Here is a 27,853-nt window from a genome sequence, read left to right as displayed (position 1 = left end):
AGAATGTTTTTGCCCGCCGCCCTTCCTCTCGCTCGCTCTCTCTCTCTCGCTCTCTCTCCCTCTCTGCCTCGGTGCTCCACGTATTCACCGATAAGAGCTCCCTCTTCAAAATCGTCAAACAACAGACGACGGTTTCTCCGGGAGTGAAAACTGTGTCTTCGTAGAAAACGGCATGCGAGTCATGCGAACGTCCTTTCATGAACTCGTATAAATAGAACCACATGCACTCAGCGATGGATCCGGCCTTGTGGAGTTTCCGGGCGTGTTCCGTAGAACCACGGCCGCTTCCCGGAACCGTGGCTACGGTTCACTCCGTTGGCCAATGGGAAGCCCTCGCTTTAACAGGAAGAGAGTCGGCTGAGAACTTTTCGTACTCGTTTGGCGTTGTGGTAAAGCATGACTAATATGGACAATATGGACAATATGTATGGGGGCTGCCACAGTGTCTTGTGCTGACTCTCCCAACGCACTGGGAAGGTATTCCTGCCTTGTTTTGTGTTGTTTATGTTGTTTTATCTACCGGAATGGTACCACAAATCGGATGTGCACTTCATGACTTTACAGATGGTGTAGAAACGACCACAAGATATCTGTTTGCTATTTACCCTTGCATTTTGTGTCTCTGTGAAGTGTCTTTGAGTGTGTTGTATAAAGTCTTGAGTGTGCTTGTACAAAAAGTACGAAAACAAAAACGAGAGAGAGAACAAAAAAGAGAGAACGAGAGAAAGCGGAAGAGGGAAAGAGAGAGCTGTGCTATATTAAGTCTTGAGTGTGCTAAATACAATTAATCATGTTTTAATTACATGAAAATAATTATAATATCAAAATCATTACTATTACCGGTACTACTATTATTATTATCATCATAACTATAATAATATTTATCATTATTATTTGTATGTGTGTGACATAAGCAGTGATAGGTAACAGGGCAGTGGTCCACGTCCGGGTCTAACCCATCCCAGGGTCCCGGGGGGGGGGGGGGGGGGGTCCGGAGGGTCCCGGGGGGTGAAGCTGTTCTTACCGGAGGGCAGTCCTTTCCCCCGCAGCCTCTCCCGGATCTCCTTGCTGCGCTCTGGTAGCGACTCTCTGTCCGTCAGCAGGCCGTCCAGCTATCGCCGGGACAAACGGACAACCACAATCAGACAGGGAGGAGGGAAAGGTGAATGACAGGCGTGTTCTGCTGAAGACAGGGTGGATGTCTTCCTCGCTTACGGCAGTACAATACGGTGGAGTTCAAGTCTTGTTCTGGTTGTTTTTTCACGGTGATTCAGATCATGTGTTTAAGGTGAACAGCCCGTTTCGTGCCGCCTGACACAAGCGCAGTCTGTTGTGGTTAGAGCGGGCGTGTGATGGCTTATTCACGTTAGCTGGAAGCTCTAATGGAGATCATGAAAAGCCTGTGGGGCCCAGAATCCTAAATATGCATATTGGAGTGTGTCCATTTCTCACAGGCATTAAAAAAAAGTTGCAACACTTCTCAATGCAGAGGTGTTAGAGCTGATTAGTTTTCTTCTGCGCCCTCCCTTTACAACTCTTGATTCTTGCCCTACGGCAGCATTAAAATTAAAAAATAACAATCAAAATATTTTTTGGAAAAAACATGGTTGAAAACATGGTTTGGTATCGCGTGCTTCAAAAACCACCGGCTTTGAAAGCCGCATTCCCCAGTGATCCACACACACGAGTTTCCACAGAAACAAAAACTAAAAACAGACGCGACTCATCAGTGCCATTGTGAAACATCACGACACAACGTGCTCTGCAGGTGTGTTGACCTGGAGTACACACAATGCGCAACACACAATCCGCGGACACACACACGCACACACAACCCGCGGACACACACACACAACGTGCAGACGCACACACACACACACACACACACACACACACACACACACACACACACACACACACACACACACACACACACACACACACACACACACACACACACACCTGGGAGAGGCTGCCGAGGACCAGGCGGACCAGCTTCCTGACGTAGGCGAAGGGCGGGTCGCAGGAGGAGTTGCGGATGTGCTTGCTGCAGATGTCCAGCACGGTGCGCACCGACATGCGGCTCAGCGTGATGTCGTCACACATGTTGAGCAGCAGGCTGTTGAGGTGCTCGCCCAGCTTCATGGGCTGCAGGACGTCAAAGAGGAAACACATTTACATCGGTTAGAATTAGGGGGCGTAACGATGCACTCATTTCGTACCGAAATTTTTCGGTACGGGTCTAAACGTTTCATTTCGGTACGTACCGAAAAAAAAATATTATTATTGTTTTTTTTTGGACTCAAGTTTTTATTGATTATCACACACTCTGTGACACTCTGACTCTGTGAGTGTCTCGTCTTGTCCTGACGTTTTGTGTTGAGGACCACAATGGAAATAAGTCCTGGACCTGATTGTGTTTTTATCCTCAATTGTATTTGATGTCTTTTCATTTGTGTTAGGCATTTGTTTGATACAATTTAATAAATCAAATCAAAAACTTGTTTTGTTTAATAAAAAATAAAATAATAAAAACTGCTGTACCGAAAAACATACCGAACCGTGACTTAAAAACCGAGGTACGTACAGAATCGTGACTTTTGTGTATCTTTACACCCCAAATTATAATGACACTGAAACATGTCGGAACAGATTATCGAGGCTGATGTAAAATATAGAATCATGGAGGTAGAACTGCAGCAGCGGGCAAGATGGTTGAGTCGTATTTAGTGGTTTGACGCCCAGCCAAAAGGTTCTGGGTTCGATCCTCAATGTCTGAGGCCTTGCTGTGGGTATCCTTGAGCATGTAACCCAACTCTTATATGCTCCCTAATGATAATGAATCTGTATATCACTGCGAGTCGCTTTGGGTGAAAGCATCTGTTAAATGACTCAATAGTAAAAACTAACTGTGGGGTCGGAAGGCAAATAATGTTCGATTTATTTTTGCTTTTATCAATCAATCAATTCACCTCAGTGCAAAACGCATACAACGTGGGCCATAGGCACATGCAAAACCTGTTCCATACATGTCATCGTAAAACCACATGGTGTGTGTGTAGGAGTAGAACTTCATTTTCCAGAGAGGAGTGAGAGCTGAAGGCCTTGTGTTTGCGGCGTTGCTCACCTGGCTGTGGGGGATCTGGTAGTCCGCTCCCCAGAACAGGGTCATCCCCAGTGAGTACATGTGCATCTGCGGAAAAAAAACAGCAGCAGACCACCGTCAGGACCGCTTAAGCGCTCCGCTCAATCACTTGACCATGTGAGACGCATGCAGAAACATTTAACCAAAAGGACAACGCGTGGATCTCCGATTCGGTCACCGAGTCTCTCCACCGTGTTCCACAACATACACTCCTGTTCAGGGGTCGGGTTTTATAACATGATTAATAATATGGACTCCAAGTGGACTCGAAGATTGACTACTTAGAGCGGGTTGGCTGGTAACCAGAAGGCTGCTGGTTCGATCCCCGGCTCCTCCTAGCTAAAGTGTCGAGATGTCCCTGAGCAAGACCCCCCTAACGACTGCTGCCGACACGCTGGCTGTCGCCCTGCGTGGCTGACTCCACCGTCGGTGTGTGAATGTGTGCATGAATGGGTGAATGTTAGGCACTATTGTAACTGCTTAGAGTGGCCAATGGTTAGAAAAGCACGGCATAAATGCAGCCAATTTACCATTTACAAGAGCTTTTTGGGTGTGTACTTTTTTACAAAGCTCTTGGAAATCTCAATGTGCTTCCAAAGAATGACTTTCATGTGCGTCATCTTAATGTGTGGTATAAATAAACATATGAGGGTACACGTTTTAAAATAAAGGGAACATTTTGGTTTTGTTTGGTTCCATGTCAGTTGGAAACAGGTGTGCCTCATGCAGGCGTACACCACCAGAGAAATTCTGAGAAGCATTGAGTCATAAAAAACACCTTTTGTCCACATTACCCAGGCCTCCTCCGAAATACCCCTCGAAAGTGAAAAATAGACTCGGTCTGGGTAACGGGGGCGCAATAAAACATTTTGGATTCATTCTTCTGTGGAAACGGAGACAAAAGGCCCCTCTGCGTTGCACCATTCTCCCTCCCACTTTTCTTTCCTCTGTCCCGAGCACTGGGAGACGAGCCCTTTCCCCTGCCGTGCGGGGCTCGGTGGAGGAAAGAATAATTCAGGGGACTGCCAGAGAATGCAACACGGCCTTCAAGGTTTTTCACTTAAAAAAAAAAAAAGGGGGGGGGCTTGCCACAGATTTAAAGGGCAAACTCGATTTCTTTTTTTTTACTGTATCGTTTTTTCACTTTCTTGCAGTTGTGGAAATCAAAAAAGCCTTTGAATGCTCCCTTACACCCCCGGCCAGCTGTTAACACACCCCGAGTTTAAAGATATTTTTTCCCTGATCCCAGCTGTGAGATATTAACAAAAAAAAAAAGATGGCGCATAATGAGACGGCGTGTTTTGTACACAGAGGAAAATAACTGGGTTAATGGAGGCTACCCCCGGAGAGAGAGCTGACTCAGCACAAAGTTTCTTCAGAGCCCGGCCCAGACAGGAAGCCGGTGATAAAACGTGTTAATCCGCCGTTATTAAAGTGCTGTTTGAAAGGGAAGCTCAGTGTGTGTGTGTGTGTGTGTGTGCGTGCGTGTGCGTGTGTGCGTGTGCGTGTCAACAGGTGATCTTGTTATATTTTATTTTGATGTCAGTTTAAATAAAACATTTTATTAGTCATTTTTGCACTACAACAAAATTGTGAAATTTCCTTCCTTTATTGTCAAGCAGTGAGCTATGTGTCTCTGTTCACTCATGAATGTGAATTTATTTGCCAAATATTCTATTTGATTTAGACCATCAGAACTAACTTAATCTTCTGTATTGAACCATTTTCTGAATCAATTGAAAATATTAATAACATGTATCCACTGGCAGATGACCCAGTATTACTCTCAAAGTTTGCCAGAAACCCTCTAGGTTTGATTTTAGAACGCGTGTCAATCAAAAAGGCATCAAATAAGACCTTATTTTGATATGTGAGCCGTCTCTCTCTGAAATTCTCATGCTTGTGCCCTGGCAGAATCAGTAGTGCACACCCAAGTGAAACGGCCGCCACAAGCTATACTTAAGCCGCCGTATGGGATTTCCACAATAAAAGTCCCCACACCAAAATAAAAGCACGGCTCCTCCTACCTTCTCGATGTCCGAGACGGAGGCCAAGGGGATCCCCTCGAGCACCTCGGGGGCCGTGAAGGCCCTCAGGTCCTGCTGTGTGACGTTCTCGTCGGTGAAGGAGATGTTCCCCGAGGGCATGAGCAGCAGCGACCAGGGGGAGATGATGAAGCCCATGGCTGACGGGTCTGAGGGGAACACAGAGGACGTGAACACCAGGACACATGGGGGAAGGAGGACGGCGCAGCACTTTGTAATACTTGGAAATGGAAATGTTAACATGACATGTCATTATGATGTTGGGCTTTCATGTGCTGGTCGGTTGGTCGTTATGCACTTATCCACGGACGCTGGTGTTACTATCATTAGGGGGGGGGGGGAAACGCTTAATCCATTATTTCCGTGGGCAGGAGGGATATATTCAGTGACGTATTGTGTTTTTGAGTGATAGGCTATTTAGTGTTAGAATTTACATTATTGGGAATAAAAATAATATTCAAGGCTCTGTAGTTTGTAAGTCTTTTAAGCCATACAATTACTATAAGACAGGAGGTCAAAACAGCCCGGTTTTCACAACTTGAACTTGAACTGTAACTAATAAAAACTAACCCTACTTAAGTGCTGCTAGTTAGACTAACTGAACATTTTCGGCTATAAACTCATTTACATTTACACCGTCAATAATAAGTCGTTGGTGTGGCAGCATTTAGTTAAAAGGACGACACAAAAGTGTGCTGGCATTCTGAAAACGGCAAAAGTTATTTTTGTTCATGTTGTCTGCGATGCTCCGTCAATGTTTGTGTTGAAAGCCAGATGGGCTTTGTGTGTGAACATATTTGATTGGCATCGCAGCCTCATCCATTGGGACCCATTAAATCAAACACAGAACAAAACCTACAATACAATCTTCCGACCTGTTGTCTTTCGTTGCCAGAAAATAACTATAAGGATACCCAAAATACTTGCTACTTGTACCCATACATGTCGTTGTTAACTATTGACTGGTGTCAAGACAATAGTCCATTGACATAGTAAATGATTGCCACCTGTGTCAGGTGGCAATGTTGACCACAATATAACTATCCTCAGAATCGTAGTTTGGAGAGAGACATTTCTGAATTGCTGGAGAACGTGGTATTCTGTTATTGCAAAAAAATAAATACAAAAAGTTATCCAGATCTGGTCTCTTTATTGACCAATCAGGTTCAAGTATGACCTAACTCCCATGACCTGACTCCGACCATCCGAGTAGGCCTGGAGCATACATCTTTGTAACCAGTGACCACTATGGCCTGTCAAAGCCCTATGGAAATCAATACCTTCCAATTACCCATTGACACAAAACACATTCATACACAGACAGGAGGGGGGGCAACCAAGGTGATGGCCAGCTAGCCGGGAGCTTCAGCTGCTGCCAAGTGAACAGAGATATGCCGAACGAAGACACAATAACACATTTGAGCCGCATCGCGATTGAACAGCACATGTTGCTTTCTGGTGACGAGTGTAGCGTTCTTGAAAACAAATAAAGCACTGTTTGAAGGAGAACATATGTTTCTTCAAAGCGATACACAGTGGTTAGGTAACGTTGGAACATAATTACATTTGTGCGTTTCATCAGCAGGGCCGCAAAATGGTCTTCAACTATTAGTTTTTTTTCCCTTAAAAGAGGGCCATTATAACTAGGGATTAAATATATCCCGTTTCGAATTTGAGCCACCATTCCCCAGTATGAAGATTTCCTTTTTTCGTCAATCATTCATTCAAGTTTCAGTCACTATTTGATTATGATAAAGACGTCATTTGTTACACACACACACTTCTAAAAATAGCTAACAACCCCCCCTCCCCCCCTACAACTTCCGGTCTGTTGATTGTAAGCATCCTCCTTGGAAAAAGAAAATCACTACCAAAGCTCTCAGGAGACAGCTTAGGAGGAAGTAGGAAGATCAGATCAGTATGAGGATAATATTTGGCGTTTTAGGCTGACCAATGAGAACGCATGCAGCGGGTCACTCCGCTCCAAAGACCACTGGGCGAGCTGTGCCGCGTGAACCTGACATGACTTCAGCCGGAAAAGAAACCCGACGTGGAATTCCTCCAGCAGTATTAAACCCCATACACGTAACATATGCAAACAAAACGCCCCTGAACAAACGCCGCAGTTAACCACTGCTGTTTACACACGATGCATGACTGTTCCACGGGCGGCCTGGTTGTTTGAACAACCAGTCTAATACTGTCATGATGTGGTGACACACACACACACACACACGGGGTGAAACCTACACCGGCCCACCCCAAACATGCAGAAAGAGCTGACTCATGAAGTTCATGATACCGAAAAAGAAAAAAGGTCACGCTGGGTTTTAAAAGATGCTGTAGTTCGAATGTCTGTTAAGGAGAGAGAGTCTGCAAGAAAAGGATTTTTCACCTTTGCATTGACAAAATGAACGCCCTAAATGAATAACTGTCGATGTCCATGAAATATGGATCTCGTTTTGGCGGCAAGGCAGCAAAGATATTGCCATTTAATCCATTATTGTAGTGATTCATATCTACTGTTGCACCTCAGACATCTGCGGCAGGGAGAGCCCCCCCACCGTTTCAGCCTCCGTCAGCGTTTACCAACACCAAACTCCTGAGAGGCAATTCAATTGTTTTTGTTCTATAATACAACTATGATATGGAAATATTCCAGCTGGCAAACGTGCAGTTAACGGCAGCCGCTGCGACACGTCCTGCATGCAAATAATCATCGCAACATCCTCATGAATCACTGCCTCGACGCTCCGGCTGCACTCACACAAACGCATTCCGCCCACACTGGACTCCACAGTCGTTTGCCCTTAGCATCGTCTCAGATAATAGGCCTTTGTGTGATCCCATGAACTGGGTGACACTGTAGCGGCAGCGGTGACGCCAGAGCGATGAGGATGGTTTTTAACAGGACACGTTTCATGAAAGAGAGTCAACTTTATTTCCTGTCGACGGAACAGAGCCAAGCACACTTGGGGGACAATACGACTACATTCTGACCCTATGGTGCTCAGAGTACAGCTTGAATGTTAAAAAAGGCACACCACGGCGAGGTTCGCATGACGGCTCGCTTATCGGTTAGCATGCTACTTGGATCGTGTAATTGGCATGATAGACAAATAAGGCATAATAAGACAAAGACATAATACTTCTAAACTCCCCATGGGAAATTGCCTTATTTCAGCGAACCGTGGGATTAATATAATTCAAACTGTTTTGGCACAGACAAATTTCACATTGGCTCCCACATATTTGAAGATTATTAGGCTTTGCTGCACGGTTAACAAATGACGTTTAGGAGGGAGGGGAATTTAATAGACCGTTTGGCTGTACTTAAACACTTGAGCATGTCTGCAATTTGTAAAAAAGAAAATATCCTAAAGAGCCCAAAGTCGAGAAGTCTGCACATTCTCCAGCAAGGCCAGGATTAGCAGACTATTCAGAGCCGCACTTCACTCAAAACGGAAGGCCGACAAAATCTTGATTCACATTTCAGCAAGCCACTCGACCTCTTCCATCTCTCCAATGGGATTTTTTTGGGGTTTGTTGCCGTGTTAAAAGACACGCAGCAGAGACGACTGCATGTGCACCAAAACACAAGAAATGATTTATGACTTTATGGCTTCACAGTTATTTTTTTTGTCCTTCCAAGGATGGAAAAAAAAACCCTGACCATAGATGACACAAACTGAAGAATAAGCACACATCTGCCCCCCTGTTCACAATGACTGGGTGAGGATAGGGAGATAGTCCCATATGGCCTCGTCAGTGCTGGTCCTTTATCCTTTATCGACAATAACGAGAGAAAGGAAAACGTAAACAAACAAGATAACAAACGCAATAACTCTCCACACTCAGTGAATGGTTAGTTACGCGAGTGTGTGTGTGTGTGGGTGAAATGTATCAATTCCACTGTGTGTGTGTGTGTGTGTGTGTGTGTGTGTGTGTGTGTGTGTGTGTGTGTGTGTGTGTGTGTGTGTGTGTGTGTGTGTGTGTGTGTGTATGTGTGTGTGTGTGTTTTAGAAGGCTGCTCTGTACAGATTAAGACCTGTAAAGACACCGGGTTTCAGCCTTTTGAATCGCTTCAATGAAAAAACCACATCTTCCTGTCGATGATAAAGGCTCTTTTGTCTTGGGTCTGGTGCACCATTATGGTCCTAGGCTTGCCTGACAAATTGACAAAACTACACTTTAATGTGTGCAAAACAAGTTAATGGGACAATCCAATGAAATAAAAACAAAGATAGCTATGTATCTATACAAAGACTACACACGTACAGCATGGGCTTTAAGCATAGGATGCAGCATAGGATGTAAATAGGTATTTTTGTATGGTTTCGGTCTTTTCATTCTCAGTAAGACTGGATACTGTTGAGACATGGCACACTTCTGACACATTAAGCATCTGCCCTGATCGGCCGCACAATACTTTTCTGTTTCTTCGTAGGCAGCTAAAATGTAATGTTGAATTCAGCTATTGACGATGGTTCACTAAATGTGCCACATTTTTACAGATTTGATTGATTTCATACTTTAAAACCACTGTAAAAGCTGGAAGCAATTTCTTCATAGCAAAGATAATACATGCACATGACGACACAAATGGAAATGTAACCAGAGTAAAAGTACTTAAAAAGTTGGACCAAAACGAGTAATCCAGTTAGGAAGCTTGTTTGCTGACTCAGCTTCCCTGAGCTGTGTGGAAATATAATTTAAGAGGCGGATTTCAGAGAGACCAGGTTAATCAAACAGATTAAAATACATCCTGACCGACTGTACCGACCAAGAAACGCTTGCCACTGGTAGGACATTGATTTTACAACGTACTTTGTAACGACTCACAAAGCTGCACAAAAACATATTGCCATAGTCCAGGGACGAAGCAGTAGTTGTACTATGTGTTCTAGTACTCGTCCAGAACTATAAAAAGCCTTAATTGCGCGGCAGGCAGGCATATTGCCTAGCTACGGTTGTTCCTGGTGGTGACCTGAGGGATATCGCTGCCACTGATGCAGAGGTTTCCTTAGTAGCCTTCTGAACTCTGACAACAACACGGACAGAGGTCACGACTAATGCGTTAACGAGGGTGTAAGCCACAGAGGTGACTGTAATATTTTACATCATTTATATTTATCCGTCGCTGAACGAATGCCGAAACCGTCACCATCAGGATGAATTGCTTTGGCAAATACATTTCTGTTTCTGATACCAAAAAAATAACCAACAGTGAAATTATAAATATATGCCATTCGGTGGATGCTTTCATCTTAGGCGTCTTACAATGCTGTGAGTGAGTGCACACAGTACATTCTTAGCATGGTCAGCTCCCCGATGGGAATCAAACCCCAAAGCCAGTCACAGCCGTGATGTCATGCTCTACCAGTGGAACTGGACATTCCCAAATGATACGTGTGTGTGTGCGTGTGTGTGCGTGCGTGCGCTGTAACTTTGACTCGGCACATTCCTACCTTTGTGGAAGAGCTCGTGGAGGCTCTCTGCGCTCTGGCTGAGCACGGCCCACACTTCGTCCTCCTGGAGCGGGCCCCCCCGGACCTCCAGGGCCTCGGCCAGAGATACATGCATCTTCCCTGGGGCAGAGCGAAGGGGGGGGGGGGGGGTGGTAGAAGGGAGACCGGGTTAGGAGGTGTCATGGGTCAGAAGTAACACTCAATGCAGTTTGGAAAGTTGTAATGCATAACCTTAACTCGGGTGTGTAGTGTTGTGTTATTACGTCTCACAATTATTTACTATCTACACTCTCTTGTCCAGCTTTTATTATCAAATGTCCGGTATAATATGGTCATTCAGTATAGTGGTGTGTACTTAAAACAAGGGCAACTGAAGTACAAAAACACACATAATAGTGTTGATGAATAATGAATTAGTTAGTAGCCATGTCTGGGTGGTCTAGCAACTCCTGCTAGGTTCACACTGCCGTGGAGGGGTGGAACATATGCTGAACCATGTGGTATCACGTAGCAACCACGACACCGGGTAACAACACAACTTTTCAAAGTAAAAGCCCTCATGGCTGTTCATTAGCAGTGTTTAACATCTGCTCATGAATAATATAATTTACAAGGTGGAAGAGAAAAGCTAATTTGATTAGTATAATAGGTTTCTGTTGACTAGTAGTGATTTTTTTAAATCCTAAATACTCTTAATTTTGCAATTACAGGTCAAGTACAGTACAAGCAGCATATACACAATTTTTATCCGTTCAGAAATGAAAACATGAATCAAAGAAAGAAAACCCTGCTTGAATTATCTTGTTATCACTGGGCAAACACATTCACACACACCAGAATCAACTTCAACCTCAACAAACCAATCTCCCTTTTGTTGGCCTGTCAAGAACAGGTGTACACACAGTGCTTACACATGTGCTTAATACATGGCTAAGGCCTACTTTACACATCATCATGCTCTTTGTCCAAGAGCTCCTGTCAGGAGTTGGCCTGAACCCATCTATCTTGTCTCCAAAAACCAGATCAGGTAATCAGGTAAAGGGTTGGTTTCCCTGAAACTCAATTATCAAGCTTACAATGATTGAACCATCTAATGTGTCATCTTTTCGGTCGAAAAAGGCAGGATTTAATAAACATGGCTATAAAGATTAAGTTGTTTACCTGCACTTCATACTTATTTTGGTTGGCGTTTAGTAAAGCCTGTCATTTCCATTCCGTTTGTTTACTTTGAATTTGTGCAAAGTTTTCTCGTGTGTCCTTTGAATTGGGTCAATTTCCTGTGTGGGGCCTCCTTTGGCAAGCTAGTTTAACAGTTCAATAAACTTGACTACAATAATACAACAGAACCGGATTTAGAACATGCAACCGTTTTTCTTTAATTACTTCTAAAAATAAGATTGGTATGAAAGAGTTCAGTCCAGAAAACGCGTTGCATCAATATAAGATTTCAGAGGTCATTTAAGTAAAAATACTTCATGCAACATCAAGGACGTGGGAACTTGATGAAAAGAAATGCAATTAAGCTTATACAACTTTCCTCATTCCTTGCATTGTTTCTAGAAGTATGGGAAAGCACAGGCCGATGTTGAAGGACCCACAAAACATTGGCTATAGAAAGAACAACCTGCCAAAGCTCTTGATTAAAGTGTATACCCACTTTGGTTTCATCATTAACTCAACAAAAACCTGTATTGCTCTAAAACAGGTTATGGAGAAATGCAAGTTGTAAACCTACATCCTATTTGCCTAATCCAGATGGAATGTCATCAAGTAACCTAGTTCGCAACCGGAACCAATGCAAGCCCCCAAATTAACTAAACCAATCAGAACACCTTGCCTTTCACATCAACACAATAAGTGGAACCACCCCCATTCATGTCACAACTCCAAAACTAAAAGCCTGTTTCCAAAACACTCACCCACTCCCGTATGGGCCCATATGTAGCCTATATTCAAGAGGTGTATATGTGCCAACATCCAGGCCAAAGTAACGGAGCACAGAACAAAGCAACCGTCATCATGTTTGACTCCCAAGCCTCGGACTGAAAGGGGCCTTCCTATGCATCGCAGGGATGGATGTGGGGCAACAACACTGTTCAAATGAGTGTCTGTTTGGCCAGCCGTTAATGAGTAAGCACTTCAGCCATGTTTATGCAGGAATGCGCGTTTACTATTCCTGTTAACGGGGAGGTGCGCGGGGCAAAAGGGGGGGGGGGGGGGGGGGGAGAAAAGTGGGTTACTACCCTATTCTGCCCTCACTCATTAAAATCTGGTAAAGTGGGCTCTGTGGAGACTGATTGTTTTTCGCCCCACCCCTTGTTATTTCAACAGGGACCTACAGTGGAATGTTTTTTATCCACACGGATGCTGCGAGCGGAGGCCAGCCCCTCTCCCATTGGCCCGGGGGTCTTGGCTCATTATGGAGGGGGGGGGGGGGGGATTAGGGGGGCAGTGGCCCAAAACAGTGAAATCAGACAGCCTTCATCATCATCACCACCACCACCACCACACCCTCAACACCACCACAAAACCCACTGTCTTTTATTCAAAACCTGCGGGGGGATGTTTGTTTGTGAGGTATTCCGTGATATTCCCACACTACAGCACACACAGACCGAAACACAAACACAAAGCTTGTTACTCTTTCTGATGCTGTGCAGAGTTACAGCTTGGCTCCAGTCACAAGGATTTTTAAGAAAATAATCCTGGAAACGTGATAGCGTGCTTTGCCGGGTGCTTAGGTGAGACCGGCTTCTCTCCCCTCCCAGTCTGTGACATGGCTTTAAGCCCCGTAATGGGTTTGAAAACAAGCCCCAGAGAAAATATTCTCCCGTTTAGCAACTCTTGAAGAGAAAACCACTAAAAGCTGCTCAAACTGTTGATTTGCCGGCTTGATTTGATGTCAGTCACCCTGGACTTTCCAGTCAGTGAGAGATTAGAAAAGCTTTTATTAAGGACAGCAGATAATTTCAACTCAAAAACTGCTGCAAGACTGGAAGAAAACTAAAGTAAACTGTTCGCATTACACCGGTTTGTTATATTGTTCTACATAAGGTCAGAAAAGAAACATTATATCCAGAAACCACCAAGAAGTAGCCTAAACTCTCAACAAGGTTGAAAACCTTCTTCAGGACATTCATGTGAAAGAACAACTTATGCAACAGCTACATGCCAAAATGTTGACTGGTAGCTATTATTAGAGTCATATCATGGCACCTGTGAACAAGTCGCAAACATATGCAAAACACTAGTTATGCTGCGGTGAAGGTAGATGCATGCATGGAGTCAAGTTAACAGTAAACAAAAACAATTTCACATACCTGGGCTAGCAGAGTGTTTAATTTCCCTGAGTCAAAGTGTTCCGTGATTCACACCATCAACCTTGATAAACAAAACCACCAAGAATCACTGGGACCAATATCAATCAAATGATATAAACCCTAAAGGATATGGAGAGCCAGTTGAGTGTTGATGCCTTTGCATCTGATGTAACAGTTACTCATTCAGAGGACCGTAAGTGGTTATGCGTGTTCCTGACTGTTGTCGTCTTTGTTTGAATGTTGTTTTATGTTGCTCTTGGAAAGATCTCTCTTGGAAAATATTTTCTAATTGAATTCTAAATTAGATTCCGGTGGCCCTACCTGGTAAAATTAGGGTTAAATCAAATTAAAATAAAAAAGTGGACAGCTCACTCGGGCCCCATAATTGTTTCTCTGCTGACGACCAAGCCACTGCTCTCTCTGCCTATTAATGTTTTCCAGGGCCACTGGGGCGACCAGGCCGGTGATTATCAACTCCCGCGCTGGGGACAGAAGGCCCTGGATTCTCATTTTGGTCTCCCTCAACCTCATCCGTCCCATTCCTGCTAATCATAGGGTTGCTATGGGTACCGTGACATGCAGAGCATGCTCTTACTAAACCACACCCCACCCAGTCAGTCAGTCAGTCAGTCAGTCAGTCTAAAACCCGGCCCTTTCCACGCACACGCACACACACACACACACACACACACACACACACACACACACGTTGGAGATGAGGTCAATATTTTCATATTTCTCCCCCTCACATCCTCCCTTCACACTTGTGCCAGATATCTCAGGGCAGACTGCCAGCGATTATTTCTCAGTACCTCTGCAAGTTGTACTTCATGAAGCAGGTGGGGGGGGGGGGGGACTATAAAATAGTCCTAAACCTTTATACAGTCAGTCTCCCTTGCCACCTTCAGTTTGGATTGTTAATTAGTAAGTAGAAAAAAAATGTACATGTGTACACTATCTGTAATGGTAGAGGAAGAGAGCTATCCTAATGATTTCCCCACTGGATTGATACGATCGCACAGTGGGACGGGTATGTGTTGGGACTAGCAGGCCTTGGTTTGGGGAGTTTGGAAGGCGCAGGAGCGATTGGTCTTCATAGTCATACCGTCCGCCCATATTCAAGATAATGCCAAGAGTGTGCGTCACAGAAGTTATAACAATTCGACACGAAAACAAATCTATTGCTTTCCACTGCTTTTCTATTTCCAAGTCAAATCGATTATCTTAAACGAGCGTAGCAGACACACTTAGTGAGTAGTGAGATCTTACTCGTCCTACATCAGGTTGTGTGAGCTCCACGGTATTTAAAACACAGGTTAAGTTAACATTTCCTCTGATGCAGTAACGCAAAGTGACAGTAACAACATCAACCCGTTCATGTGTTCCCCAAACCCATCTCCAATGTTGACCGAAGTGGACAGAAACATGACCGATACGTGCCACCCGCTGTATCTGCGCCTGTTCTCCGGGGCTGGCTCAGTTCGACCGCAGTTCAGTAACTTTCTTCCCCGGACGAATGGACTTTTATTGAGGGTTCAGAAAGACACTCACCGGGGCGCAGGGTAGGTCAGAAACGAGCTGGAGGAAGAGCGGCTCGTACTCCGAACAGGCTCAGGAGCGGGCAGACCGACGAGCCCCAACGCCATCCCATCCACAACGCAACATCTTGAGAGTTGGAGGAGCTCTGCGCGGAGCAGCAACAGGTTTACCTTTTTCTCCCCCACAACCAGGGTACAAACCCCCCCTACTCGAGGCGACGTGTTAGCCCTCCACCCAGCGGTAACCTGCGGTGTGTGTGTGTGTGTGTGTGTGTGTGTGTGTGGGTCGACGCGAGGAGTAACGTGTATAATTGTTCTTGGGAAAGATTCACTTAAAGCCGCACTGGCCACTATTCCAGCCTTCTCTTTTCTATCCGTGGCGGCCAAGTTACCATTTTTTCGTGTTGCCGTACGTAGCGAGCTGTTTAACCCCTCCTCCTCCCTCTGCCCACATAGCGTGGGCCGACCGGGGAGGGACCAGACGCCCGGCGCCCGCCGCCGATTGGCTGCCGGCTGGCGGACCGTCACAGGGCCGAGAGTCGTCACTATAGTAACACACAACTGGGAGGAAAATATTCAAGTGGTCCATTATTGATAATAGAGGCAGGATAACATAACACACATATTTCGGTTGATTGAAAGTGTCGCGCTTGGCTGTCACGTGTGAAGGATGCGCAAAAGCAGAGGGCGATTGTTTAAAGGGTTAAGGGTGAGATTGCGACGTGGATAAATGCTACTTATTAAAGACAAATACCAAACACGTTTCAAGCAAGTGCTATGCAGGTGAATTTGCAAGTGAAAACGAAGGGTGAGAAGTAGGTCTTGTAGATAGGTGCCCAAAAATAAAACATAGTCAGTCAGTGTTCATTCTTGACGTGCACCACATCAAAGCACTTTTGGCGTTATGGAAACAGGCGGACCGTTTCAGCAGTCAGGAAACAATTCGCAGTGGAGTACTTCCTTCCTCGCGCTGTGCCATAAAACAGCCCGCGGACAGGCAGCAGCCAGCTCCGTTTCTCGCGAGTCTTTGCCATCTAGTGGATGTTAAATGTAATCACGTGCAATGGGCCTACAAATATATGAGGCTGCTACTTTTTGGCATTCAATTAATAATATGGAGAGGCGAGATTTGAATAAATAAATAAATAAATATATAATTTTTTTTTAAACACGTTTTAAAAACGTTTAAAAATGACACTTTTAGTCTATATCTTTCACAGCGAAGTAAATTGTTTATTATTATTTACTTTTGAAAAGTATAAATTACTTGTAAAATACGGGTGTATGTATGTATGTATGTATGTATGTATGTATGTATGTATGTATCTAAGGATAGAAAATAACAGCAACAACAACAACATATTTAATTAGAAATCAGTTTCTATTCAGTGATTTCCCAGCAACACTGTAATGCTCATTTCCTATTCTCTCATGTAAATTAAACCATGCTGCCAGGATGTTTGTGTTCCTTTCACTCACTTATTTGAAACATCCCGCCCACAGCCTGGGCCGGAAACCAGAAACAGAAAGGGGTGGACTTTTTCCACCTTGTTTCCTGTTTCGTTATAGAGATATTCTACCGAAGATACTCATTTGTGTGAGTGGATGCAGCTGACAGATTTGGATTTTAATGTTTTACTAACCCTATATTGTATTGAAAAGTGTGATCTGAGACTAGTTAGGGACGAATATATTTCTGCGTTGATAGCCCTAATATCAACATCACAAAATGTCACCAATGACACTTTTGGCGCTTTGTACTGTTCTTCCATTCCACTAACCTTTATCCACAACACGTCTAATACAGTCCAGCAAGAACAATATTTTGCCATGACTTTCCAAGAGCGAGGGTGGAGCCCATAGGTCAAATATTATTTCACTAAAAGCAATTGCACAACATTTATGTCTTAGCAAAACTGTTGCAAAATTTAATTCAACAATTTAATTAACGTTGCCTCTTACTACCAGTTCAATTATAATGTCTTAGGTCGGTTCCCATCCTACAAATGAGCAAATCAAAAGCATTGGATTGTTCATGAACGACCCATCACTGACTGCTGAATGAGATGCGTGTAGAAGTACAACAAACATAAAGTAAGTCAGAAAGAAACATTTTATTCAGTGTGCTGTGCATACACAGAGTTGCATAATCGAATAGCAACATATGCTTATATGCATGCACTATTTATTTAATGTAATTATGTTACCTTGCTTGCACCAATTCCGTGTTGTTGTAATGATTCAAATAATTGTTATGATTATGATTCATATTATCGATAGTATTATTGTTGATCAAATACTTTGGGTCAAGGCTGAAGTTATAACTATTTCTTTAAGACTTCTGAGAGAGAGAGAGAGAGAGAGAGAGAGAGAGAGAGAGAGAGAGAGAGAGAGAGAGAGAGAGAGAGAGACCCATCTCTCTCTCTCCGCGCTTTGACGTCACACGTGCTCCGTTATAGTTGCTATAGCGACATGTTTCCCTAACCCTCTCCGGTTTTTTTTTCTCTTCTTCCTCTCATCATCCACCCTTGCTTTTGTGCGTGCGTGCGTGTGTGTATGTGTGCATGTGTGTGTGCGTGCGTGCGCGTGTCGGTAGGTAGGTCCACAATGTTAGACGGGCAGTAGCAGCATCTTGCAGCACTCAGAACGATGCTCGCCAGCCGGTGAACGAGGAGTGATTCAGCATCCGTTTTTTTTCTGTTGCTCAACGCTACAATTGTTTTGTGAGATTTATTTTTTGTATCGTTGTCGCGCTTTTCGCATCAGCACCCGTTGCACCCGTCATCCCAAGCAAGGTCACCGTAGAGGGAAAAGAGAGTGTAAAACGATGTTTCCAGTCGGAATGTTTTGAGCAGGACTGGACCAGGACTGCTCCCGGACTCGGATCGGATCGTCATCAGCTGGCACGGAATGGTAGGTCACTGGCATGGGGAACGGCAGCCCCTGCACCGCGCGGACGGGATGGACGCGATGCGGGGAGTGCTGCTGCTACTGCTGCTGCTGATGGGAGCAGGAGGGTGGGGTGTTGAGTATGGATCGGAAACGAAGGTTAATGAAGTCCAGTGATGGGTTTTATTTGCGATGCAAATGTGGAAGAAGGGTGGAGGAGACAAAAAAAAGAAAAAAGCGAGAATATCCCTGATACCAAAGGCGACTCTTTGTGTGTGTGTGTGTGTGTGTGTGTGTGTGTGTGTGTGTGTGTGCGCGTGTGCGTGCGCCTTAATGAAGCGACCTCGTATACCTTGTTCAACAACAACGACTATAAGGATCCATCACGGAGCATCACATGCATCACTGCGTCCCGAGCGCTCCTCCATCCAGGATACACTGAATTATCGAGAGGTGGTGGGGGGGGGGGGGGGGGGGGTACCGCATTATTGTTACCTACTTGATTTAACGTCGTTATCATCGCAATGGGCTTTGCATCATTTTGGTGTGCGTGTACATCATGACACAGAATAACGTTCTGTGTCCGTAAAACAATGTTATGATGCGGCTGCCCCGGTGGTTCTCTAGGCATGTACAGCATGTGCTGCTGTGTTATTATGATGGTGTTTAAGCGGCTCTACAAACAGCGTGTTGTGTTGTGTTGTGTAGTGAGACGCGGTCGTGCTGCCGCCCGCGGGCTCTGAGCAGCAGCGGCGGCACACGGTGATCCGGGATGATGGCTGACGGTGCTATGGGGTTAGAACATATCAGAGTAGGAGTGGTGCAAATGGACGCCTGGATGACGTTGAAAACACAAGCAGCCCCCAAAACACACGCACACACCCACGCGTAAACACGCATGTGCTGCACGCACACACACGCAGCGCTTTTAGCGGTCTGCTATTTCTCTATTAAGTCCTGGCGTTGCGTAATATGCCTTTTTTTTGCCTTTCAACTTATCCTTCATCTTGGGATGCAAGTCACCTGCTTCAGCACTTGTGTCTTTATCGAGCGGCTCTGTCCTACTTTAGAGTGATCGCTCCTGAAGGATGAATGTTAAGAAGGAGAAAAAAGCCTAACACTGAAGTCACGATGTGTTTCCTTGAAGGCAAGGTTGTCCCATTTCCATCACGTCAGGGAGCTCGTCTCGACGCAGAAATCCGCCTACATTTGATGAACCCGTTGGATGTTTTCTATGTCTAAATAGTGTGGCAGGGGTGCAACTTGTGCATTATTGATGAGGAGACGTTAGCGGGCGAAACCTGCGGGAAGGGTGCGGAGGAGGTGGGGGAGGAAGAGGAAGAGGAGGAGGAGGAGGAGGACGTCCCTTTCGGATGAGGTCCAAGTTTTGCTGCAGACGGGATGGTACTGAATACGTAAACACGCAGTCCTCCGCGAGGCTTTCATCCTCTAGATGCACGTTTGGTTTTACCCAAATCAACTCGGCAAACATTGCTGCAAATGTTAAGGGTAAATCCCATGGATTTCTGTTCCACATAAGACTAGGCTCCATTAAAAACAGCATGTACGATTCTGCTGGATTGCTGATTGAACGGACAATACCGATTAGGACAATCCATTCATTGGGATTTGGCATGCGTCCAAATGTTTCTAAGACACTTCCCGTTCAGCACATAGCTGTAGTTTAAACGTGAAGTGAGCCTGCAAGCTCTCATTCCCAAACGACCCCACTGCCGGGACGCCGGTAAATCAGGAGAAGCTCCTGCGATGGCACAGAAAGTCCATGCGGGAAGGAGAACCGGGCTTCAGAATTGTGACCTTGTGTACTCAATTATTCATAAGTAGGAGACCGTGCCTGTGAAAATGCTGCAAAGAGCATACTTAACCATTTATAATGCTTTTTATATTATATGAATACAGTCGGTAAATATATAGATTCAAGTATTTTTTTTTTTATAGTTCATTCATCTTCCTCATCCCCACGGTAACCCTTATGATGTCATCACCATTGTTATCTTCGTGACGTTTATACAAATATTATGATTTATTGTAACAAGGCAAGGTTGACATAGGTTTCGATCAAACACAATCTCTAATCACTGCTTTTAATCTGAAGGTATGTTTCTTGTTAAACCTTAATGTATTTGTTGCAATAATTGTCACCTCTGTTATGTCACAGTAGCGCAGTATTTTGTGTCGGAGAGAAAAAAAAAGTCAACAGTTTAGTTTATTTGAATGAGCAGAGGTTAACTTCAATAGAACTGCACAGTTGGCTACATTATTGCATTCAATGTGATATATAGGAATATTTAAAGCATGTTATTGTTATGTCTGTTCAGGCAACTAACATAAGATGCAGCCATTGAACTATATTTCAGGACTATAGAGTTTGCCTTTGAGAACAATGTACAACGACATAGCTCATAATTCATCATTGCTGGATGATGTTCTTCGGGAGAAACATATAGAATGTGTGATGTACCTGGACCAGGTCTCTTTGTTTTGCTGTTTACCAAGAGGGCTAGGTGGCTCAGCTCTTCAGCTGTTTATCCTGCTGCGTGTTGTGTACAGCCACCCTGCTAAAAGGCACACATTGTGTAGTTTGTTATAACAAGACACACACACACACACACACACACACACACACACACACACACAGCAGATCCACTTTCAGGGGGATATTTATGCAAACGGGAGCTGTGGATGCTAATTATTACCCAATTATGGCCTACTCCTCTCTTAATGGTTAAGTTAATGATTACCTACGTTAATTGCTCGTTCCACAAAGGATTCTTTAGGGAAACAAGCCGCAGTTGAACGATGGAGGAACTGGACCAACAAAATGTGTTTGTTTATATGTGCTCCTGTACGTATAGGGCCCCCCGACTTTATATCAGGTCTACAGTGTCCTCCCTGGTGGACTGGACCAACTGGTAGGCTGGTGTTGTCCTCTCCGTCACTTATCAGAGTGGGAACTCCCAGTTGTGATGTCACAAACGGATCGATTTAAAAATGGCTTGCAAAACCGCCTCACAACTGGCGGTAAAACAGAGGCCCTTTAACATTGACTGCTTCCACCATTCTGCTTCCTCCATTATGTATGGAACCTGCATGATGCCACCACACATAATGACAAACATGCTCCTCAATATTGATAATGAGTTACTGTGTGGTCCCTAAAGGAACCGGCTACAAATGATGAATGCACTTCGGGATTGCCTCGGAACTCGATACTGCGATACGTGTCATGCATTTACACCGTCTGACTTTTATTGGAGAAAAGAAGGAAATCGAGGCACTGAGGAAATAACTGCAGGAATCGTGTAGAAGACAACGTACGATCCATGAGGTTAAATTAATTCCATCAATGGACACACACCACCGTTTGCTCTAGCTTTCTCTCGCTTTACCAAAAGCTCTTGGAAATATATGAGAAAAACACTGTTATCATTTCCTGTGGTTTGTACCATAGTATGGACGTCTATTGTATTCATTCATGATACCCTCCTGCTGTTTTCATGTGGTTCTCCTTCACGATACATTCATTTACAATATTAAACAGCATGAATATATGGCTGCATGTAGTTTTTAACGTCCACGGTTCAAATCATGCTTGTTATGGGTGAACCCAGCAGTAGCTTGTGGATTGAGTGAAACAAATAAACTGACAAGTTGCGCTGCTTTGACCCTGAAGCTGGTTTGGGTTGAAATGCTCCAATACAGTGTTGATAGTTCTGACTCCACTGCTTTTTTAGTCCTACTGGCTCTGAATTGGGAATCAAAGACATATCATGATAAACACTCTCCAACAGATCAATAGTTAGGAGACAGTGGTTTCGATTTGAAAGTATAAAAATAAAGTCATATTGATATTCAAAGAGAGTGAGATTCTAACCACCCTGGTCCCTTTGTTTGCTAGCGTTTGCGTGACTTCAGAGGAGAAAGAAGACATTCAGTATTATGTACATAATTGGATCTGTGGAAAAAGGCTATGAATTAGGACAAAGTGTTTAGAACAAATCTTTGGCAAGAAGGAATCAACAATTAGTCAGAGGGTGGACGTCTGGATGGATAAATCGTAGAGCCATTGTTCATATACTTTACCAACATTCTGCTTGAGGATTGACTCGGATTATCGTCGAGTTTTGACGCAAAGCTGAACAGGGCGGAACAGCCTGGCGGCCTGCTCTCTGCAGGGTACTGCTGACTGCGTTTCACGCTCATTAAGTACAGAAGGCTATATGTCCTTATTAACACCAATCTACTCCGGAGAATCTGCAGCGTCAGACGCTGGCCTCTCTACAGTTTAGCCTTTTTTAAACGGCGAGGCAGTGTTCCTGACCAAAGAGCAACGACAGACAGAGAGACCGAGAAAGAGGCTGTGCTCTGCTGTACAAACAATAACATCAATAAATAATAGCCTGAGAACCCTGATTCTCCGTAGCCTCGCTGTGGCGGTGGCCGTCTCTACAGCGGTGGTGGAGGGTGTAGCGCCGACTTGTTTTTCCTGGCCGGGGCCTGCGGAGCCGAGTTGGTCCCAGAGGGGGAGGGAGGGGAAGGGCTCGGGGCTTGCAGGCCCGTGCTAGGGCCCTGCTTGGGCGTGTGTTTGGCTCAGGCTGCACACTTAAGCAACGCTGCGTACTGCAGGAGAGGCTGAGGCTGCTAAACCGAGCCATCACCGTGGAGCTGCCGGTAAAGATGAGGAGCAGGCGGGGGGGAGGGGAGGGAGGGAGGGAGGGAGGGAGGGGGGGGGGAGGCTGGGAACAGGGATGACTGGCTTGCTGACGGAAGGGATGGATGGATGGAGAGACGAATGTTGGATGAAGGGATGAATGATGGTCAGATGAAGGGAGGGAGGATGAAGATGAAGGTTTAAGGGATGGATTTTGGATGGATGGATGAATGGTGTGTCCAGAGGGATGGATGCTGCTGGATTGATGAATGGATGATTTGATGGATGAATAGAGGGTTCAATGGATGGATGGATGGATGGATGATATGACAGGGGGACGGATGGATAGGTAGATGGCTGGGGGGAGGGACGAAGGGGAAACATAAATGGATAACCACGGGCGCGTTGTAGAGCATTGTAAACGCAGGGATGTCACATAAAGGCATTCACAAGGGGAGGACGGGACGGGGCCTGTTCACGGGAGGCTGCTGCCAGATCCCTCCGGTGTACGGACCCAGAGGCTGTGATCAGGGAGAGAACAGTGCTCATTCAGCGTCCTGGTGAATAGTCGGAATCACTTGTTATGCTGCAACATTCACATGACACAAAGATCCTGAGAGCAAACGGTGGCCTGAATTGCCTGAGAATGAATCCCGGCTTTAACCGATGAAATGATGATTGATGATTTGAGAGTTCACGGGAGATATTGCTTTTTTTGTGGACCTGCTTAAAGAGGTGGCAGGTTATTGGTTTCTGTCAATTGTTTTGTATGTGATAACATCCCTTTATGGGATAGCCTGTCACAGAATAAGCCCTGTGGAAATACTGTGTCTACCAGGGCCCTCCTCCTGGAGTTCAACTGGCCTTCAGGGGACATTTAGGTGAAAGGGGCCCCTGGCTGGTGTTTTATGTAGGTTTTTGTGTTTTGGTGATTATGTTGTGTCTGACTTGGCTGTTTAAGGTGATATGTTATACATTACATTTGCGCGAGTCCCGGTTGTGTGATGACACCTCCTTCAGAATTGCCTTGTTTGCATTACACAGTTTTCCATAATAAAAGGACACTGTGTTTTTAAACGTTGAATACATGCCTGTAGGGACATTGTAAGTTGAAGTTATATGTATAGGAAGGCATCTTTATTATGAACAACGTCAATTTCTTGTTTTGGCTTATTTTCTTCGGCTATGGTCACATACATGCTGACAGACTTTTACTTTGAAATGACCCCTCAGCCAAGAGACCACTTGTCTGTATCTGCATAGTGACAGTAAAGCTCATGATATAATATATAAAGACTAATTGAATCAGGCATCAGTCATCCTCATCATTGTCATCATCAGGGGAAACCCAACAATGGACAAAGTGTTGACCAAATGCAGAATGATTCGAGTGCATTTGCATGGACTATTGTCCAGTGTGTCAGAGAAGCCCTGCCCAGTTCCCATGCCCCCCCCCCCCCTGCCCCGGTGTCTCCACAGACCCTGGAACAGCCTGTGAATATTAAGACCAGCCACAGTAGTGAGGAATGGCAAGCGACCCCGAAGACACACAAAGATAAACAGTCAGACGCAACAGAAGAGCAGACGGACTGACTAAGCTCTACCTCTACACTGAGTAACAGGCTTACAGGCACACATACATGAAGCCACTCGTATGGACGAATACACAGATGTTGAGATGCACTGATACGAATACACGCAGATACACACACACAGATATAATGACACGGATATGTAAAGACACGCAAACAATCAAAGACAGTTCTAGATTATCTCTGACTTAGGTCATCATATTGGTACACATTTGTTTTGTATCGATTTTGTATTTAATTTGTATTCACTTTGTTTCAGTTGAGGCTGCTGTGTCATCTACGCCAAGATGATAAAATAACTAAAAAACATAATGATAATATAATAATAACAGTCTCCATATATGTTTATGTTTATGAGTTGTTTTTCACAGAAGACTCATCTGATGTCTTGCTTTGAAAGAGTGAACAGACAACTTCATCAGATCACGTAGGCTGCAGATTTCCAATAAACTAGAACACACACACACACACACACACACACACACACACACACACACACACACACACACACACACACACACACACACACATACACACACACACACACACACACACACACTCCAAGACAAAAGAGAACAAGAGATGTAGATTCATCTCCCCTTAGTCAAATTGTTGGATAACTTCAAAGACAATCGCAGGCTCGAAAAAGGGATTTCACTTCAAAAGGAAAAGGGCGTCCATCTTGTTTCCAGATCAACCTCCGCTGGTTTTTCCCCCCCCGGGTGTCTTTACTCTCTCATGAGGCCAGCCTCACCTTGATCCCTCTGTCATGTGACCAAGCGTTCTTTCAAGGTGTGCGTGTGCGTGTGTGTGTGTGTGTGTGTGTGTGTGTCACTGTGTGGGTCTGTTTGTGTCCTTGTCGCAGAGAGACTCATAACTGCATTGTGGTGTCGCTTTCGTGTTTCGTGTGTGAATGTTAAAGAAAGGTGAGTGATAGTGTGTGTGTGTGTGTGTGTGTGTGTGTGGTGTGTGTGTGAATGGGTGTGTGTGTGTGTGTGTGTGTGTGTTTGTGTGTGTTTGTGTGCATCTGCTATATAGGGTTTAGTGTGGTGTGTTCTCTGATGAGGTATTTGAGTATTATGATTTTCAATGCATCACTAATATAGCGCTGTTTTATTAATCAGGTGAATTAATGAACCCCATTTCCCGGAATCCCATTAACACCATTAAGAATATATTAAAATGTACCCTTAGCGTACTAAAGATTGAGCTTTTAGATATTTTCAAACAATGCACACCATAGTTTTGAGACTATTGTATTCCTACTTTGTAGTGTATTGCAAAAGACATCCTCGGAATTGATGATTGCATTATAAATAGCTACCTTAATAATACTCATCATCAAGCTTCTAGCATATCTGTGTTGAAATAATAACCACAACATGTGGTTTGAATAGCAATTCACATTATGTTCCAATGTTCACACAAGATTGAATAATGGTTTTACAATATAATATATGATATTTTCTATTTCCGAATTGTGAAATCGTTCCAGGCTTTGGTACGGGCGTTCTGACAGCAGTCGCCTATACCTAGTTCCCCTTGATGTAGTCTTCCGCTGGCAGAAGGCTACCTACTTATTATAATTATAATACATTTTCCCTCCCTGTTATTGTGCCAGGACAGGGCTGGGGAGTCTGCTCTTGCTTATTAAAGTTATGATACTCCAGATAGTTATTGGAAATCCAAGCGGAGAGGGGTGGGAGAGGACTGGGAGACTAGCAGGCCAGCACCTTCATTCTGATCGTGATGAGACAAAAGGGTGTGTGTGTGTGTGTCACCAGGGAAACCAGCGGCCAAGGCAATGTCTCTCCGGCCTTGGCTGCGTAGCTTCCTTCCTCTATTGTCTGTACGGCCTCCTTCTTCATCGCATGTACTTTAGGCTGGTGGGCTTGTGTTACATACTGTGAAAATGTGCTGTTGTATAGAAATTGTATTGTTATAGTCCAGGCACAGTCAACTCTCCTATTTGTAGTCTGTTCGTGAAACTGAAAATGACATTTCACATGTATGGATTACGTGACGTTATGGGATATTATGACGATTATATGTTTATGGATTATGATGCAATGATGCAGTGGGATGTGATGGTTTCTCTCTTTTTGAAAGCAGATCAGTTTAAGCAGCGTTGTTTATTTGGTAATTTATTTAACAGGGACAATGGACAGTCAGTAACCGTCCCAGAATTAGCTCGAAAGCGGAATTTTGTCTGCAGTCCAGTTAAAAAACGTAAACTGAGGGTTCCGTTAGCTGGATGCTCTTTACTGAGCATTGACACACGCCTTGTGATTATCGATTATCGTCAAATCTTATTTGCCATCAAAAGATGCGTAAATTGATGCTGATTGAGTTAGGTCCTGAAGGCGATCTAGTATCCAACTTAAATGTGAAGGTAGAATTTTTACACTAGTGTCATGTCTTGGAAATAGTGTTAACTTCTACTGTTCAGAACACAATATATACTGTGGCTATCGCGTCGTGACATATCATATCATTAACTTGGTGTATGGTCATTAAAAATTTAATTATATCTTTTGAAAATACAGCGGTACAAAAACCACAGATTTGCATCTACAATGTCCACCATTGCCGGCCATAAGCACAGTCTCTTACTGGCTCTGTCTTGCTATACTTGTCTTTTCAATTTTCACAAATTTGACATTGCATTCAATTGGGCTTCACACTGGACAGATTGTTTTTGGAATTGGAGATAGCAGGTTTTAGTGTATGATATATAATGCTGCATTATATGCAGCGTTAGACACACATTAGGCCTAATATAGCAAAACCTCCGGTCACTTCTCTACCATGACACTGCAGTAAAGAGCTGAATGGAAGAGTCACTACTAAAATAGGGCAAACTGGAAATCTTCTTTCCGGCCTACATTTCGGTCTTTAAAAATCACTCCACTGTCTTGGGATTAGTGACTGAGCTCAATTATTATTATTAGAGGGCAGGTGGCGATGAGAAATACATCTCCAGCCATGAATGCTCGGCATGTACTGAGGTAATGTTAAGGAGATGGACTCTGTTTCACTATCCATACGTTCAATCAAACTTGTAATATATTAGCCTTAGATCATTATAATACTGTGTATGTTGTTATCTGACCTATTCTGGGTATTTTGCGTTTTATTAAGGATTATTCTGCATATTTAGCATTTTAATTATTTGTATCATGCA

The 27,853-nt window shown here is 44.3% G+C and overlaps 1 protein-coding gene across 5 annotated transcripts in view; it reads right to left on the bottom strand.

Moving 5' to 3' along the window:
• Positions 1-15,942, bottom strand: part of ptpn13 (protein tyrosine phosphatase non-receptor type 13) — a 62,412-nt gene extending 46,470 nt beyond the window's left edge. For 4 of the 5 annotated variants that reach the window (XM_084483130.1, XM_084483133.1, XM_084483131.1 and 1 more), the window contains exons 1-6: positions 15,530-15,889; positions 10,659-10,778; positions 5,173-5,339; positions 3,128-3,193; positions 1,963-2,148; positions 1,025-1,112 (exon numbers count right to left, since the gene is read on the bottom strand). In XM_084483130.1, the coding sequence (XP_084339256.1) occupies positions 1,025-1,112; positions 1,963-2,148; positions 3,128-3,193; positions 5,173-5,339; positions 10,659-10,773 (622 nt within the window). In that variant the 5' untranslated portion in view covers positions 10,774-10,778; positions 15,530-15,889. The other variant, XM_084483129.1, reaches the window with a different exon arrangement.
• Between the last annotated feature and the right edge of the window lie 11,911 nt (positions 15,943-27,853).

The sequence above is a fragment of the Micromesistius poutassou genome (genome assembly GCF_964030765.1).
Source record: "Micromesistius poutassou genome assembly, chromosome: 18".
Classification (NCBI taxonomy): domain Eukaryota; kingdom Metazoa; phylum Chordata; class Actinopteri; order Gadiformes; family Gadidae; genus Micromesistius; species Micromesistius poutassou.
Note: the sequence above shows the minus strand (reverse complement) of the source record. Positions and strands in the feature narration are given on the sequence as shown.